The sequence below is a fragment of the Liolophura sinensis genome, chromosome 9 (genome assembly GCF_032854445.1).
Source record: "Liolophura sinensis isolate JHLJ2023 chromosome 9, CUHK_Ljap_v2, whole genome shotgun sequence".
NCBI lineage: Eukaryota > Metazoa > Mollusca > Polyplacophora > Chitonida > Chitonidae > Liolophura > Liolophura sinensis.
In genome coordinates this window covers 16318572-16336176 of record NC_088303.1, presented here as the reverse complement: position 1 = coordinate 16336176, position 17605 = coordinate 16318572, and the positions used below count along the sequence as shown (strand labels likewise).

The 17605-nt window shown below is 39.9% G+C and overlaps 2 protein-coding genes across 3 annotated transcripts in view; one reads left to right on the top strand and one right to left on the bottom strand.

Annotated features, from left to right (window-relative positions):
* Window positions 1-502: 502 nt before the first annotated feature.
* On the bottom strand, window positions 503-16730 carry LOC135475428 (peroxisome biogenesis factor 2-like). Its single transcript, XM_064755319.1, has 8 exons — window positions 16683-16730; window positions 15057-15134; window positions 14734-14796; window positions 5434-5628; window positions 4554-4706; window positions 4127-4174; window positions 2791-2994; window positions 503-876 (listed from the first exon to the last, which is right to left on the bottom strand). The coding sequence occupies exons 1-8, from the start codon at window positions 16728-16730 to the stop codon at window positions 769-771; spliced, it is 897 nt and encodes a 298-aa protein (XP_064611389.1). The 3' UTR covers window positions 503-768.
* The window catches only part of LOC135475426 (rootletin-like), a 42258-nt gene continuing 37857 nt past the window's right edge, over window positions 13205-17605 (top strand). For both annotated transcript variants that reach the window (XM_064755315.1, XM_064755314.1), the window contains exon 1: window positions 13205-13522. In XM_064755315.1, coding sequence (XP_064611385.1) covers window positions 13352-13522 — 171 coding nt within the window. In that variant the 5' untranslated portion in view covers window positions 13205-13351. The remainder of the gene's footprint in view (window positions 13523-17605) is intronic.

The window sequence follows — 17605 nt, the reverse complement described above, 5'->3', positions numbered from 1 at the left end:
TATGCTCTCCTGACCTGGGGACATACACAGGTGCCAGTGTGAAGCTAACAAGATCCAGAGCACTGTCCACAGGCTACCACATGCTCTCCTGACTTGGGGACATACACAGGTACCAGTGTCAAGCCAACAAGATCCAGAGCACTGTCCACAGGCTACCACATGCTCTCCTGACTTGGGGACATACACAGGTGCCAGTGTGAAGCCAACAAGATCAAGCACACTGTCCACTGGCTACCATATGCTCTCCTGAGTTGGGGACATGCACAGGTGCCCGTGTGAAGCCAACAAGATCCAGCACACTGTCCACAGGCTACCATATGCTCTCCTGACTTGGGGACATGCACACGTGCCAGTGTGAAGCCATCAAGATCCAGCACACTGTCCACTGGCTACCATATGCTCTCTTGACTTGGGGACAGGCACAAGTGCCAGTGTGAAGCCATCAAGATCCAGCACACTGTCCACAGGCTACCATATGCTCTCCTGACTTGGGGACATACACAGGTGCCAGTGTGAAGCCAACAAGATCCAGAGCACTGTCCACAGGCTACCATATGCTCTCTTGACTTGGGGACATGCACACGTGCCCATGTGAAGCCAACAAGATCCAGCACACTGTCCACAGGCTACCATATGTTCTCCTGACTTGGGGACATGCACACGTGCCAGTGTGAAGCCATCAAGATCCAGCACACTGTCCACTGGCTACCATATGCTCTCTTGACTTGGGGACATGCACAGGTGCCAGTGTGAAGCCAAAAAGACCCATCAACTGTCGCCACCCAGTGCAATTTTCACAGGCTGTATGTCCTCCTGACTTGGGATGCCTTGTCCGCATGATGTACAGCTGAAACTATTGTCGGCTTTAAAATTACTCTGAAAATAACATTGCATGAAAATGATATACTAATACAGGCAAGGAGTTTTCTATACAATTACTTGTCAAACATACACACTCATCCACCCATCAATATTTTTCTGACTTCTCATTTATTCAATTTCGTTTTCTTGAGGGACAAGTCAAATTAATATTCACTTATTTTTTTCTCTAAACAATGGTGGTCAAATTTATGGGTACAGGAAACTGGAGTGACGGACTTAAATCACTGGACCGAATGCAAGATTAACATTTCCACATGTGACATACACAATGACACGCCACATTCTTGAAAGACACAAAAGAATATAAAAATTGGCTACACAAGAACAGCTGACCATTTATTGTCACTCAGGCCCCACAAACAGCGAAAGCAGGGCAAATACGGCAATCCCTGGGATCAACCCTACACCTTCTCATCAACGAACCACAAAGAGAGCTACAGGTAACATTTAGCTCCATGCAACCCTCGGGACAACACAGTACACAACACGTCTGAAACTTAGCAATATTGTATAACCTTGAGTATTAGCACAGATCAAAGGGGCCGCTGGGTTAGTGTGCTGGCACAGCACAAATACTCTGCAGCTTTCTCTGCTGTCAAATATGGAAGGTCCACCAGCAACAATGTGGATGGTTTTCCCCGTCTACTTTCCATGCAGTATAACTCTGGTTGCCATCATGCAAGTGAAATATTCATAGTGGAAGGCTACAGTAATTATCACGAGAGCACCTTAGACCACTCAGCCACAGAGTGTTCTGTATGAGTTTAAAAATCCCATATGTATGCCAGCTCTACATTGCTCTATACCTTTGCTCACACTACGGTAGAGCTATACAACATTCTATTTGATTTTCTTGGAGTAGTGCCAGAGTTCTGCCAATTTGCACCACAGGCGCTTTTCTTGTGTCTCCTATTAAAGGCCACCTGAATACTGAAATAGACATGTACAGGACAAGAACAGTTCCCATCCATGTCAATACAGTAATAGACATAGGACAAGAGCAGTTCCCACCCACCTGAATCCCATAAAAGACACAGGACAAGAACACAGTAACAGACACAGGACAAGGACAGTTCCCACACACCTAAATGCAGTAACACACACAGAACAAAGAGCACTTCTCACCCACCTGAAAACAGTAATACACTGAGAACAAGAGCAGTTCTCACCCACCTGAATATATTAACAAACACAGAACAAGATCACTTCTCACACCCTTAAAAACAGCAATACACACCTGAATACATTTACAGACACAAGACGAGGGGCAATTTTCACACGCCCAAATACAGAAATAGACACGTGCAGGATTAGAACAGTTCCCACCCACCTTAATATAATAATAGACACAGGACAAGAGCACTTCTCACACAGCTGAGCACAGTAGCAAACACCTGGATATAGTAACAGACATAGGACAAGAACAGTTTTCACACACCTGAATACACTAAGACACAGGAACAGAGCACTTCTCACACACCTGAATACAGTAACAGACACAGGACAAGAATAGTTCCAACAAACCTGAACACAGTAATAGACAAAGGACAAGAGCAGATCCCACAAACCTGAATATAACAACAGACACAGGACATGATCACTTCTCACCCACCTGTATACAGTAACAGACACAGGACATGATCACTTCTCACACACCTGAATACAGTAACAGACACAGGGCAAGAGCACTTCTAACACACCTGACCACAGTAATAGAGGACAAGAACAGGTCCCACACACCTCAATATAGACAGGACAAGAGCAAATCCCACAAACCTGAATGTAAAAATAGACACAGGACACGATCACTTCTCACACACCTGAATACAGTAACAGACACAGGACAAGAACAGTTCCTGCACACCTGAATACAGCAATGGATACAGGACAAGAGCTGTTCCCACCCACCTGAATACAGTAATAACAGAAGACATGGACACAGCCTATCTCCTGAGGGTTGACTGGCCACTCTCCACACACGGCACACTGATGTAGATCTGTTCTGGTTCTGTGACGACCACATTCTCTGCTGGGAGAGTGCATCACATGGCGTTGCAAGAAGTTTTTAATACGCTGATAATTGACCAGGGGCAAAACGAAAAATAAAAATTCCTGCAGAAAGAAGAATGCAGCTATTATTAATCAAAGCCCTGTTTATGTAAAACTCCAATCTCAATAGTTTTGCCACAACCAAAAGGTTAGCGTCCACAATGGCCCAGAAGCGCTTCACTAATGCCGTCGCTGTGAGATCAAGTCTAGCTTATTTGCCAGCAACATCCAAAAGGCTGTAGGATTTTCCCACGCTCTGCTCGGTTTCGTCCCACCATAATTCTGGCTGCCATATAAGTGAAACATTCTTGAGTATGGCGTTCAACACAAATCAAATAAATAACTCAATACATATTACGTAAGGCATTTTCACAAGTAGAGGAAATGGGAGTTCTTGGGGTCCCCACCATTTATAAAGCATAAATATTTGCAATCCATGTCAGCAGTGGTGAATAACTTCATGTATGTCTGGAAAGGCATGGCATTATTGAAAACAGTTGTAGTTACTGATGGGTAGGCTCATACTTTTTCTGTGTAATATTCAACGAAGGATACCGGCCAAGTTTGTTATTTTTCACTCTGCAGCTCTCCATTTATCAGTATTCCATAAGTAGGAGAACTACAGAACCCAGCTGTTCAAAAGTGTATTAGAACTTAATCCCAGTATAAACTTTAGTCCAGACTAAAGTACCATTAAGATTTAAGCCTGGATTAACTTCACCGCACTTTGGAACAACTGAGCCCAGTACTGTGTCTACAGTCTATCAAGTCTTTACATAACCACACTGGAACATTTTGGGTATGCTAAAATCAGAAACAACATTTCAGCAAACTGAGGTGTTGAGTATTTATTGTTATTTATTTCATTGGTGTTTTACACTGTACTCAAGAATATTTCACTTATACGACGACGGCCAGCATTGTGGTGGGAGAAAACCGGGCAGAGCACGGGGGAAACTCATGACCATCCATGGGTTGCTGTAGGACCTTCCCCGCAGCCGGAGAGGAAGTCAGCTTCAGCTGGCCTTGAACTCAAAGGGACCACATTGGTGAGAGGCTCCTGTGTCATTACGCTTGTGCTAGCGCGCTAATCAACTGAGCCAGGGAGGCCACGAGGCGTTGAGTACCTAAGTATTTCAGCTCAGTATCATGACAACATCAATCAAAGCTTATGTACATGTATGAAAGTACTTACAGAGAATCCATGCCACATTATCTCTCTGGTCATGAAATCAAAAGACACCTGGAAACAAACGTTAGGTCATTCATTGTAACGGATTTCAAATAATGAATGTAAGAAGCCTACTGAAGTCAAAATTTGTTAACTGATGTAAGTGTTGACAACATAATAAAATAAACAAGGATGACTTTATGCTTAACGCAGTGAGAATTTATGTAATATCAGAATTGCGATAAACAGTACAAGATTAATCTTAAGTCAGAATTAAGTCAAAATGGAAGATACCAGCTGGTATTCTCAATACCTTTATATTTTTTTCCACTTGAATATTTGACAAAAAAGTCTGAATCAAAAATAACTGCTCAAAGCAACCTGCCATACAGAGTCCCTTGAAGAAACTCTTCCTCTGCACTTTGAGTCTGCATGAAGTAAATTGTTTTACCTGACGAAGTCCCTGTCTCTGTGGGAAATGCGAGCGAATTCCCAGCATCCTCTCTGTCAGTGACGAATAACAACCTCGACTCAGGAAAATAAGGAAATTCAATAAAGATCCCAGTTTTGCAGCTAATTCAGCATGGCCAACCATACGAGATGCCTGCAGTCATCAAAATGAAACAATTCAGTATTAGAATTTTTGACAGTTTTAAAGAGACAAACTCTTGCTGATAACACATTCACTCTTCCAAAAAGGCTTGCAAGGTGAAACTTTTGTCACAAGCAGGGCATTACAGCAATATTAATTGTCATACATGAACAGATGACCTCATACCCTCTCTAATGTTAATGAATTAAGTTTACTCAATTCAAAATTTACACAAATCAAAGTAATGTTTTGCTTATTTCATAATGTATTTTTCAACAAAAGTATTTAATTTTATTCACTTCTCATCTTTCCAAAATCAATCTATACCTGGTGAACATTCAAACATACATACTCATGTAACTATACATTATTGACTTTTCCGGTAAGACCAAGAATATTAGTTTGAAAAAATAAGCAATAACATATCATTGTGTGATAAGTCCTAATTGTGCACCATGACAGCGATTGCAGTGGCATGATGAAATTATGTGAAATTGATCAGCCAGCCCTTATTGAAAAGGACCTTACAACAAAAACACATTCAGTGTGATTACGTCAGTCCTGAACTTTCGTCCATGACTGTTGTCCGATTTGCCTGATTCTAAGTTCTATTGATGTTATAAAGGTGGCTTCAGGTATGTTTAGAAGGTCCTATCAGAAATAAAGTTTCACCTATTTGCCTCTAAAAATGCACTTTTGTTCAGCAAAATTTTAGGTCACATGTACCAGTAATACACACCCAATCTGAATATTTGTTTAACCCTATCAGATGTAAAATAGCACTGAGTCTCTCTTGAAGCCATGGGCATCCAATTAAAATTGTAGCAAGCCAAATCTTCTGGCTCCTTGACATCCATTGGCTGCCCACAATGTCTTTATATTTGATGCCTAAAATCTGTTGACCAATTGTTGCCCCAGAAGCATATGTCGAAAACTACAAATAAAAAAAGATAAAATAAGTTGTTACCTGATTTGTACACTATAAAAAAAACAGAAAAAAAAATTAGGAAGGATAATTTAGTAGTACTCAGAAATAATCTGAAGAGGTTACATAAAACAATATATTTCAAAACTGTTTGTCTATGGCTTGGTATGAATGCTATACAAATCCACAGCCGTCCACACAGTAAGCTTAAATCCTTGTCGCGAAAGTGCTGCTGCCACTCTATCATGATGAAGACACCAGATAGGACACCCCACCCAGTCACATTATACTTACACCAGGCCAAGCAGTCTTGATTCCTTCCTCTAACGTGTCAGTGCTCAAAGACAAGAGAGAGCAACAAGTATCATTTTGAAAGTTTCAGGAATGACTCAAAAGGGAAGCTGGGGATGGAGACGAGTGGGGCGTTTTTGTTTATTTCAACTGACACAACAGACATGATCCAGGAGATGGTCAGTCTTATGAGCAGTATGTCTGATAGAAGGAAGCATTTCATCTTTAATACAGTACACCAGTCCAGCAACTCCTTCACAAAGACCTAATGCAGCCTTATTCTTCAGGTTCATTACATGCTGAATATTTAACCAGTGAACACATAAAATAAGTTTTCTTCCAATCTAGAGGTTAAATACTTAAACATAAAGAGTGGTACCTGTGTTAGTTATCTCCCTTCTGCCGAAAAAAAAAAATACACAACTAAAAGTAGTGGAAGTCAAGAGTTGCCCCCCTTGAGTGTGATCTTGCCCTTCTTTATCAGACCAGAGAGGGAAATAATCATCAGGTCTGAGCATGTCCTACCTGACACAAATAGACTTACTTAAGGAGTTACTGTTTAAGGCTGTGTAAACAATTAACTGTCCCCAAAGAATCAACTTTATTTTGACAGATAAGGCTCATTCAAGTAGCTGTGGGTACTTAGCAAACACTTCAGATTTGCCAGGTTGTACCAACATATATTCACACCTTTATATTACGCCTAGTGTGTTCTATCCTAGCTCGTACAAAATTGCCTGAAGTATACATGTATTGGTCACATTACCCATACTTTGGTTTCAGTCAACAGTCTAATGAATCCTATGGACCTCATACATTTTCCATTTAAAGTGGACATAGAGTCTGCCACTATATATACATAGAAAAAAGGATATAGGACACAGTTATCACAGGAAAATATGTAAAAAAAATTCTATAAAGTTTGGAAAGCCACGAAGATGAAGTTCAGCATTAGGGATATTGCACCGACGGACAATTCACTCCGAGTAGCCATCTTGAAGAAGCCCTTATGAGCTTTGCAAATCACTAGCGCTGAAAGCATCACTTGATAATTGGTTGTCACATCAAAAAACCATTAGCTCTTGATTGTCAGTGTTGTTTCTCGATGCAATAGATAGGATTTTCCCGTTAGCTGAAGTATTAAACTGATGCATTTGGTATCACACATTTATGAGCAGGGAACTCAGAACAGGTGCCCGTGTACAATGTTGGGCAAGATACTGCAGTAACTTGTCAGGGTGAGCTGGCAAGAAAACTGCTGAGCGACAGTCATTGCTTGAGGAAAAATATTGTGACATTGGATTATTTTTCCTCACTAAAGTCAGATTTATTACGAAAACATCTTCCCAAAATGTGAATGAAAGAGTTTGTTATCAATCAGAAGGTCCTGCTATGTTCGGTAAATACCTTGAAGTCGGTACAGCCAGCTAAGTCAAATACTTACACCCATGCAGTATCGCCCTGAGCGCCAAATTAAAAGAAACATCGGCCCTTTGAACACGGAACAGAGCAAATACTCTTTAGTTGAGTATCAGGCGTTTTTTTGTTTGCACTTTCCCACTGTCACATTGTTTAATACAGATGTTACAGTAGAGCTCTGAGGCTTTGTGACGTCACTCCAAAAGGCTATAACATGGCAAAATGGCGTCACCAAATGAATGGCTATGTACTGATGATTGTTTGCTATTTATTTTATTGATAAGCAGTGTACAATTTTAAAAATATTTTTAGAACATCTGTGGAATAACACTTCATTAATTAATTCAGCTTTAATGACTGATTTTATGTTCACTTTAACTGGCTACACAAAAGTAACTCATAGCAAGACAGTCAGGAACTTTTTATTAATCACTATTTAATTTCACTAAATTTATGAAAATCATGTATTTGTGCAACGCTCAATGTGGGAAATTTAGCTGCAAAAAAACAGTCTGAAATCATCATTCGTGCACTTGCTGATAAATATGTAACTGTAGGTGTGAATACATTAAACTTCTGCCAGGGTACTAAGCATAGAAACACAATGATGCTGTGTTTTTACTTTGACCCAGTTAAACCTCCTACACATGTTTATTTCCTTGATGTTTCTCTCACCCTACTGTTATCACTGTCTTGTAGAGAAAAATTTCAGAACAACCCTTCTCACCTAAAATCTCAAAAACGTAGCCCTTGTTCAATCTTAGGTGATCAACTGTAAAGTCCTGGTGAACTTAATTCTCATGAAAGCCTTGATTTATTTTGTTCCCACAGCAAGGATTCCCAGGATACAGCTGGAACTAATATAACTGTCCAAGGATACAGTCAGTTGTAGAATATGCACATTTTGGTGTTTTGGAAATATGGCGTAAGATGATCCATTTGAAATGGAGTTACTTAATGATGCATAACATAATTTGCACACAGATTAATTACATGTATCGCATTAAAAGAGAACTAAATGTATTTCGTAAAGGTGCTGATATGTCAGAGTGTCTGATACAACATATCTGCCAAAATTGTCCACATCAAGAGCAGTCCAAATGAGTAAAGGAAAGGTGTATTTTTTAAATTTTTTTCCTTGAGTAATTATGAAATGTGACATGCCAGATCCATGATTTCACAACATGCTCCAAACAACACAACACTGTTCCATCTTTAAAACAGGCTGTTTTAGTGGTGAACATGCGGGTCGTTATTCGTAAAACACTGTATTACATGTTCCTTTCCGTGTTTCTGTTCCTATACACCAAGCTAATGTAACCAGACACTTCTGACCTTAGCTTGACCCTGATTTTGACTCACATGAACAGGTGTGAGATTTTCAGGTGTGGTAATTATACAGACTACACACACATGCCTGGAATAAGAGAAACAATTTGGACGGTGAGATATAGACCTACCTGACTGCCTGTTAACCTAATGCTATTCGGATGTAGTTAACCGCTAAATTCCTATTGTACTCTCTTTATAAATAGAGAAGATCAATAAGTGGCGAAGAACAATCCAACCATTCTGCTTTTGAAGTTCTGAGCATTGTTGAGGGATAGCAGGCAAGGCTATCACAGACCAGAGCAAAAACAATCAATTCTATATTGTAGCAGTTACAGGCTTAGATGAATAAATCATTGTAAATACATACACAAGGTTTCCTGATCAAAGTTCCAACAAGCAACGAGTTATTAATTTTTCTGCTCACAGATGAGCTGCAGGTTCTAGTTTCTCTTTTGTGCACATCATGTGTGCCCGGTCACATGGTTGGCTTACACGTACAAGTAGGCCTACATGTGCATCAAGCTCCAAACTTAACATATATAAAGACAGACAACATACATGCTGGATGACAAAAACAATGTACATGTGTATAGAACCAAAAATTATATACTCTAATTCCTAAACTTTATCGCATACGAAAGAGCAACTTACAGTGCCATTCACACATATTTATAATTTGATTTTGGAGACAAAACTACATTGGTTGGGTAAGCTAGTTTCAGGTTTCACAAAAAGTGTAATTTTGAATTTGTGTCAGCCGCCACAGAATAATGAGTGAGTGAGTGCTTGGGGTTTAATATCATACTTAACAATTTTTCAGTCATATGACGCAGAGTGTATGTAATGTGCCTCCTTGTTGCAGGACGGTTTTCCACCGCCCTTTTATCTAGTGCTGCTTCATGGAGACGCCTTACCAAAGGCAAGTAAGGTGCCCTGCCCGAGTCAATATACCGATACGGGTCAACCAGTCATTGCACCTTGATGCTGAATGCCAAGCAAGGAAGTTACAACTTCTTCTTTTATGGTCTTAGGTGTGATTCAACCCAGGATTGATCCTGGATCTACCGCTCCCAAAGCAGACACTCTACAAACCGTGCTATCAGGGCCAGTACACAGAATAATGCCCTCTGAATAAACATCATACAAACATGTGAAGAGGATAAAGAATTACAAAAGATCACCAATTTATGGAGTATGGAGAAGCATTAGTACGTCAATTAATTATCAGTTATTTGCTATAAATGCAGTGTGTATATTTACAATCTACCAAAAGCTGAATCTAATTATGAGAAAGAAAGAGGACATTTTTTTAAATTCTGAAGTCTTTTTAAAAAAATAATCAGGATATCCAGAGGTTTGGAAAAATCATGTTTTTTTTCTCAGATTCCTGTATGAATCAACTCTTTACAACATCAAAGTATGCAGGAGATATCAGTGTACTGAGAAGGTGAAGAACAGAAATACCCTTCTATATACTACAGAGACATTCGCGGTTTTGTCTTTCAGATCAATAAACCACTGAGTCTGAGAAAATGTCTTTTTGTCCAGAGCAGAATGACTACAATCTTCCTTCTTAACTGTTCACACCTTTCTTCACTACACACATCTGAATTATTCATATTCCTGGATGCTAGCCACATGTATGTATCCCAGGTAACATTGTCATAAGCAACTTTGTGTAGCACTTAATGAAGTTACTAGAAGACGAAAGGAACACTACCATGGAGCAAGCACTGCCACGAGTAAAGATTTTAATGAGGTAATTGACTCATAGCTGGTAGGTCTTAGGGATAGTGAAAGTAGTGAAGTATATAGATTTCTCTTTCTTACAGCAAAGTCAATCTTAAGTGAACATAAGATTAGGGTCACTCACTGATATGATTATTTTTTTCAACCAACATCATAATTAAATGAATTAATCAGCTTAAAACTGTTGGCAAAATCAGGCATAATTCACTATAATCTTGATTCACTACAAAACCTTAAGGTCTGGGATTAATCCTTAAAGCATGCTTAATTAAGTCCTCATCTGGGGTTATTTGTGAATGGACTTACATGTACTTCATGTGTGGCTAACACTGCCTGTGACATGGCCAACATTGGGGGCTGCCTTTACAATTACTGAAGCCTGATTACAGATCATAAGGAACTAAGACATAGGTTTATTGAGCTGTGACAAACACACCTCCCCCTGCACATGTACTTAGGCCTTGCCTTTATTTTTTATTAACACCAGGTAGAGGTTTGCCACAGCATGTCAGAGTACCCAGCTAGGTACCAATGACAGGGAGCTGCTTGTCCGAGACCCCCACTCAATTCTCCTCAGGTGTGCCAATTTGTTATCAGCGCCCAGTCTGTGTTAACACGCCTTGTCAAGTGTTACCCCATACATGTACTGGCTGTTTCGCCTATAGTGGGCTAAGGGATTAAGCAGGACTGAGGGTTAGAGTAGTATACACTGCTGACTGTGATATATCACAAAAGACCCTAACACTACATATGTGCAGTGAAAAATACACTCTGGTATAAACATTGCAGTACATGTGCATGTGCCTACATATCCACTGAGTCTGGAACTTTTAGATATTGATCAAAGTCTGAATATAAAGGAATCGACGACCTGATTTTTGGACTCTGCAAACACATCAAGTGTTACATCATGGATACAGTGAAAGTGACACAACAGCAGATAGCTGGTGATGCTGAGGATGATATAGGTTCTTCTGTTGACTTTCCGGCAGTCCCAGAAGCAACACTGACCAGTGAAGCAGATCTCGATGTTAGCGCTGAGATCCGAGGTTTGTCCGTCACAGTTGATGAGCTGTCTGACATCACACACGGCACTGAGGACCTAAATGCCAATGATGACAACAGACTTGATAACCTTCCATCCCATAGTACACCAGTACCAGGAGGATTTTACAGCCTGGTTGCCGTTGACAACAGTGATGCGGAAGAAGATGAGAGTGAGCAGACAATGACGAAGGGAATTACCTCAGACAAAATTGATCCCATTTGTGAGAAGGATATTGATGAAACAGAGTATGTCAGTGCATCTCAGGCTGTGGTTGCAACAGTGCAGCCAACTACTGCTTTAGTGCCCCCAGGAACAAATCAGGACACGGACGGTTCGCAGGAATATCAAGAATTCCACAGAACAAATCCTACTGCTTCACACAGTGGAAATGCCTTTCCTGTGACATCACAAACAGTGACTGAATGTCACATAGACTCTGTTGTAGCACCACAAAATTGCACGACAGTGACTTGCAAAGATTCACATGAAGCAAAGGGACAGCCCAAGGTGCACGACAGTGATTCAACTGTGACACATCCACGTGGCACTGAATCACAAAGCCGTTTAACTTTGACACATCCACACGACACTGAATCATGCAGCGATTCACCTGAGACACATCCACGTGAGACAGAATCACAGGGCAATTTAACTGCAGCCTTAGAACATGGCATACAAAACGCTGGTGATTTACATGTAAGTACTGAGGCACAACGGGAGTCAAGCAGTGACTCTACTGTAGCACAACACTGTGATATTGGAAGTGGAAGTGATTCCACCATAGCACCCGACAGTAGCACAGAACAAGGCAATGATTTAACTGTAGCACCACAACAGGACACTGACAAGACAGAACCACCCAAAGAACACAACCAAGAATACATCAGTGACACAACTGGAGGTGTACCATCAAAAAGTTGCACCGATACACCGAAAGACAGTGCACAAATCCTTGCACCTGAAGGAAATGATGAACATGGCACATCAAATCCTGATACTTGGGAGGAAATGGAATCCAAGACCAGACATCTGATTCCTAGTGTTGCCAACCATACAATGGACACTAAACCAGACACTCCATCTGCAGCTTTATCTGCATATGGCAAAGACGAGGACCAATCAAATCCAATGATTAGAAGCAATCTGAATGACTCTGAGCAAGGAGCACCTGATTACAGCATAAGTACATTGAAATCTGCCAGTTATGAGGGAATGGAACCATTTGTGTTAAATATGGAGCAGCCAAGTGTAGATGGGCATTCAGAAGATTTCCCCTTTTACAGGGCTCCAGGTGAACTTGATGCACAGTATGACAGTCATACCAGAGCATACCATCCACTTAGACATTCAAACACTACTGATGAAAATAAAATTACTGGCATCAGATCTCATCATGGTGCAGAGGGCAATAAATTTAGCCATTTCTCGACAGCAGATGATAATGTTACTGAGAGAGACTACACTTCTCACCCTAATCTTCTCAGCAGTCAAATGTTCAAGCCACAGCACACCCTGGAGGTGCTTCACGCTGATAAAAACAAAGTTGACAAAACCCAACATTTCATAGCTGCTGATGAAAATATTTATGAAAATGTTGATGATGACATTGTTTACGACAGTTTGGATGAAGATGATCACATAACCAGCGTCAGTGATATAGGGGGTTTTGATCAGTCACATGACTATCGAGGTGATACTGAGCATCACGCCTCTGTTCCCACGTCTCACCTGGATTATGATGAACCTGGAGTGAATGACTACCTGGGTTATGACTGTCTTGAGGATGACAGTTCTGTGATCAGTGATGTGTGCACTGATCATTTAGCTTTGTCAGGTGTGAGGAATCAGCTAGCTGTTAAGACACCTTCAACCAAGTGTGACAACGACCTAACCATGCCTGCAACTCGTCTGCGACCTTACCCAGTCACATCCGCAGCCAAATACACATCACCCCATAGGTTACTACCAGTGGTGAGCCAAACCCAACAAAACTCAACGAAGCCACCATACATGCTGTACACAATGGAAGAGGCAATGCAGCCTGGAGTTCTATCACATGGACAAGTAAGCCATTTATTTCAAATCATTTCTTTAAAATCATATTGCTTCGCAAACAGGCATACACACTTTTCAATTTCTGAAATTAAAACCCCCAAAATGAACATTTAGAGTGAGTCCTTGTTAAGTTTTAAAGATACATGAATATCCATCAAAGCTACTCTGGTTGCTTTTTTGCAAAGGTATTTTACATTTTTACATGTATATCCTATTAACTGGATCTTCATTTTTTTGCATACATATCTTACATGTACCGGTACTTCACACTGCATCAACAATTACACAAGATACAAACACAACAGGTCTTGGGGGGTAATTTATGGGCATACCAGGCTTTACATTATTTTGCGGAAAAGATATAGAATATGTCTGCGAATGTAAAGCCAGGCATAGATCGACAAATCCTAAGTCGACCTAACGGTAAAACTTATGATGAAAAATTTTAGAAAACATTCCCATCGTGAGCATCTAGTTGTGCATGACCAGATTCAGTTTCAGTGTGCGTTGGTCGACTATGACTGGCAGCAACTGTTAGCTCTGACATAGCAATGTGACAGCCTCAGGACCTGTTGCATGTGATGCATCACAATGTTCAACCGTGCCCAAGCACGCATAGATCAACTGGAGACAACTGGATGCTTCAGGTCACAGTAAAGTAGAACATGTTCGACCCCAAGCAAACTGCTGAGTCAGCAGTTGTCAGTCAGTGCAAGCCTGTGCAGATGGACTAAATCCAGCACTAAATCAGATGCTTCCAGTTTATTACAGTTGCAAAACACCCAGTTGCTCTCTGTCACAAGGTCATCTCTCTCTCGGCTATAAGGTTGAGCCACTGAAAGTCTACAATACATGCGCCATACTGAGTTTTTAAGACCAGTGAGTACCTAACTATAGGTGAATTCAAACTCCTGAGGCCTTTAGCTTGTGCACTCCAGCAGAGCCCCTTTTAACAATTAGCCAGTAAGCTTGTCTGGACACAAGTTATGAAATATATATGTACACATTTAGAGGATATATTACTACAAGCCAGGAGAAAGTATAAAGTTTAGGGTTGTGAACAACACAGGGAATGGCTCTAGATAGATATACAAATTCAATGTCCATTTTGTGTATAAATCAGATACAGCCATCTAATCTTTTTAGGAATCTCTTACATGTTCACATGAAAAGCTTAGATGCGTACAGATTTCAAGAAGAGAATGTGTAAAATTACTCACTCGCCAAATCAAAAGTTTTAGAAATGCATTGATTTCTGGGTCAACTTTGGACAATATATTAGTCTGAAATAAAACATAAACAATGAATTAACGATCACAGAATTAGTGAATCCATCAAACATATAACATCCCTGCTTCAGGTAAAGTTTGAATCACAATGCTACTGAACAAAAAGAGGTACATATTGAGCAGGTCTAGGTCTTCTTGTGAAACATTTCCAATAACATAAGTTTCACTGATCTTAATGCATAGCAGAGTGTTAAACATTGGTTCTTTCATAATGAACCAATCGCTGAAGGTTATTGCCCAGCATAGAGACCCACCTTATGATATTTGAACGTCTTTAAAATCTGGCTCTTCACCAAACTATACAATTCCTGATCAAGCTCACTGGCATCCAACTGCAACAAAAATACACAACTAATAAGAAACCCTTACCAGATAACATCTTTATAATAATGCTGAAATGTAGAGGTGAAATGCTTTTGACACCATGATGTACAGTATTGTTATGAAATACTGCCAGTTGCTACAAGAGATACGTAAAAACTTGAAGTAAAACTGAAAATTACAAGACGACACATACGGGTGTGACTTCAATAACACGAGTGGCAGAAAGCTTTTGAGCACACTTATGGTTATCTAAAAGATTTTTTTCATTAAATTTTTTAACAGCACTTTGAACAGTGCAATGGGGACAAGATACAGTTTTTAACAGAATACTGGTTAACTACCAGTATATGGTCTTAACTGTCATGAATCAGACAAAAGGCACACCACAAGTTAATTTAATATGGCAGACTACCGAAATATGCAGTTTCCATGAAATTATAAGCGTGATGAACAACGTAACCAGGGACAAGACAGTAACTGATATTAGACCCTTGTCAATATGCACAACATATTGTACATATCATAGGATACAACTACAAAAAGAAAAACTCTAAAATCACCACTTCGTGTTCTGCAGAGTGTTTTATTTACACTTAACTCTTAACATTAATGTGAATGCCAGTGTCTCTGAGTTTCAACAACCTCGCTTATTATGGGCTGGCATATCCAAATATTTCTCAACCTATTACATACTCTAAAATTAGATACTCAGAGTTACACTTAACTCTGTTCACCAACACTAATGTGAATGCCGGCATCTCTGACCAGAGTTTCACCATCCTCGCTTATTATGGGCTGGCATATTCAAATATTTCTCAACCTATTAGATACTCTGATTGGACTGACAATATACAGTATTCTGAGAGTATAAGATTACTGATCTCAGATCTCTTCTATTCTGTCCTGTTTAGATGGCCAGTATCTAAAGCGGTGGATGACATCGCCATATTTACAAATTAGAGTCAACCACAATAACAAACTGTTTACGTACGTCTCAACTAAAAGTAAGAAATGGAAATGCTACGCTTGAAAGAAATACATGATCTTGGAGGGCATTGTCTAAAATATTTGCTACGAATGGAAGTAGTTGATAAATATATGTCAGCAGCACTTTGTATAACTTTTCAGTCATCTAAACAGCTAAAAATTGGTGTATACAGATGACATGATATCTAACACTTTCGACATTACATATTTTCAAACTATCCGATCTTAACTTAGAAGTAGCACATCAAAATGGATATGGATGGATAACAAAATCTGTGGTTGTTAATTCATTGTTTATGTTTTATGGCAGACTAATATACTGTCCAAAGTTGACCCAGAAATCTATGCATTTTTAAAACTTTTGGATAACTAGACTAATCTACTACTTGTAAGTTAACTACTGAAGTGCTACTACCGGAGAAAATAAAACTAACACGAAATAATGTAAGCTTTTTCGCGGGTACACGTCCTTTCAGCCATTCGGACAGGTATACCAACGACTGGTAGTTATTGTGCATTGCATTCAGGCCACAGACATAATCTAAACTCGACACACACAACACATGCACCTGACTTATCCTCAGGGCGGGCGTGGAGTTTCTGTCAGAGTCAGCCATCTTTGTTTACAATGACCGCAATTTGATAGAAATCTTTTCATTGGTCACTTGTGTATGAGGGATTGCTTTTACACAAGACAGCCAATCGAATATCTCGGGACATAATGCTGCCAAAGGGATTTCCTGGTCACGGAGGCGCCGCTTTCAAACAAGGGAACATGTGTGAAAGTAGGTATTGATAAAAACCACGGGAGTCTTTTATGTGTATTCGTGTGCAGAATTATACTTTGGTGTTGCAGCTTAGGCAAATAAGCAGCGTCATTTGGTACAGTTAATCTAATATGCGTCATGGCAAGCGTCTTTAACTCTTGTCACCTGAGTGTCATCGACCATAGTTCAACAAGTCAAAAGATCTACTACCGGTATTTCTTGGCTATTGACTATAGCAGTGCCACCACAATTCTAGACACGATGAAGACAGTTCACAATTATTCACTCTACAATTCGTTCCAAGGAAGTAAAGAAAATCAAGACATATTTGTTTAATGCTGCCTCTCGATCTAGTGGATATTTTGGAAGCTCGAAGTCATGAATATGACGCGATCATAATAATATATGGCAAAGCAAAATGTGAACTGTCTGTTCTCAAATCAAATAACTGATCTAAACTTTTAGAGTTAAAAAAAATATCATGATATAATAAAAAATGGTGTTTATTGTCATTGATTCAATCATACCAAAGAGGCAGATAGAGTTTGTCCCTTTCTCTTTATCTGATTTTTCAAAAATCCATTCTCACAGTGTCGTTTTCTGGAATTCTGTAAACTTTTAACGTCAACAGTGACTCATTAACCATCCTTTGAACATTCATAGCCACCCCCCCCCACCCACCTCCCCATGGGATGTACATGGTGAATAAATCAAATGAAACATCA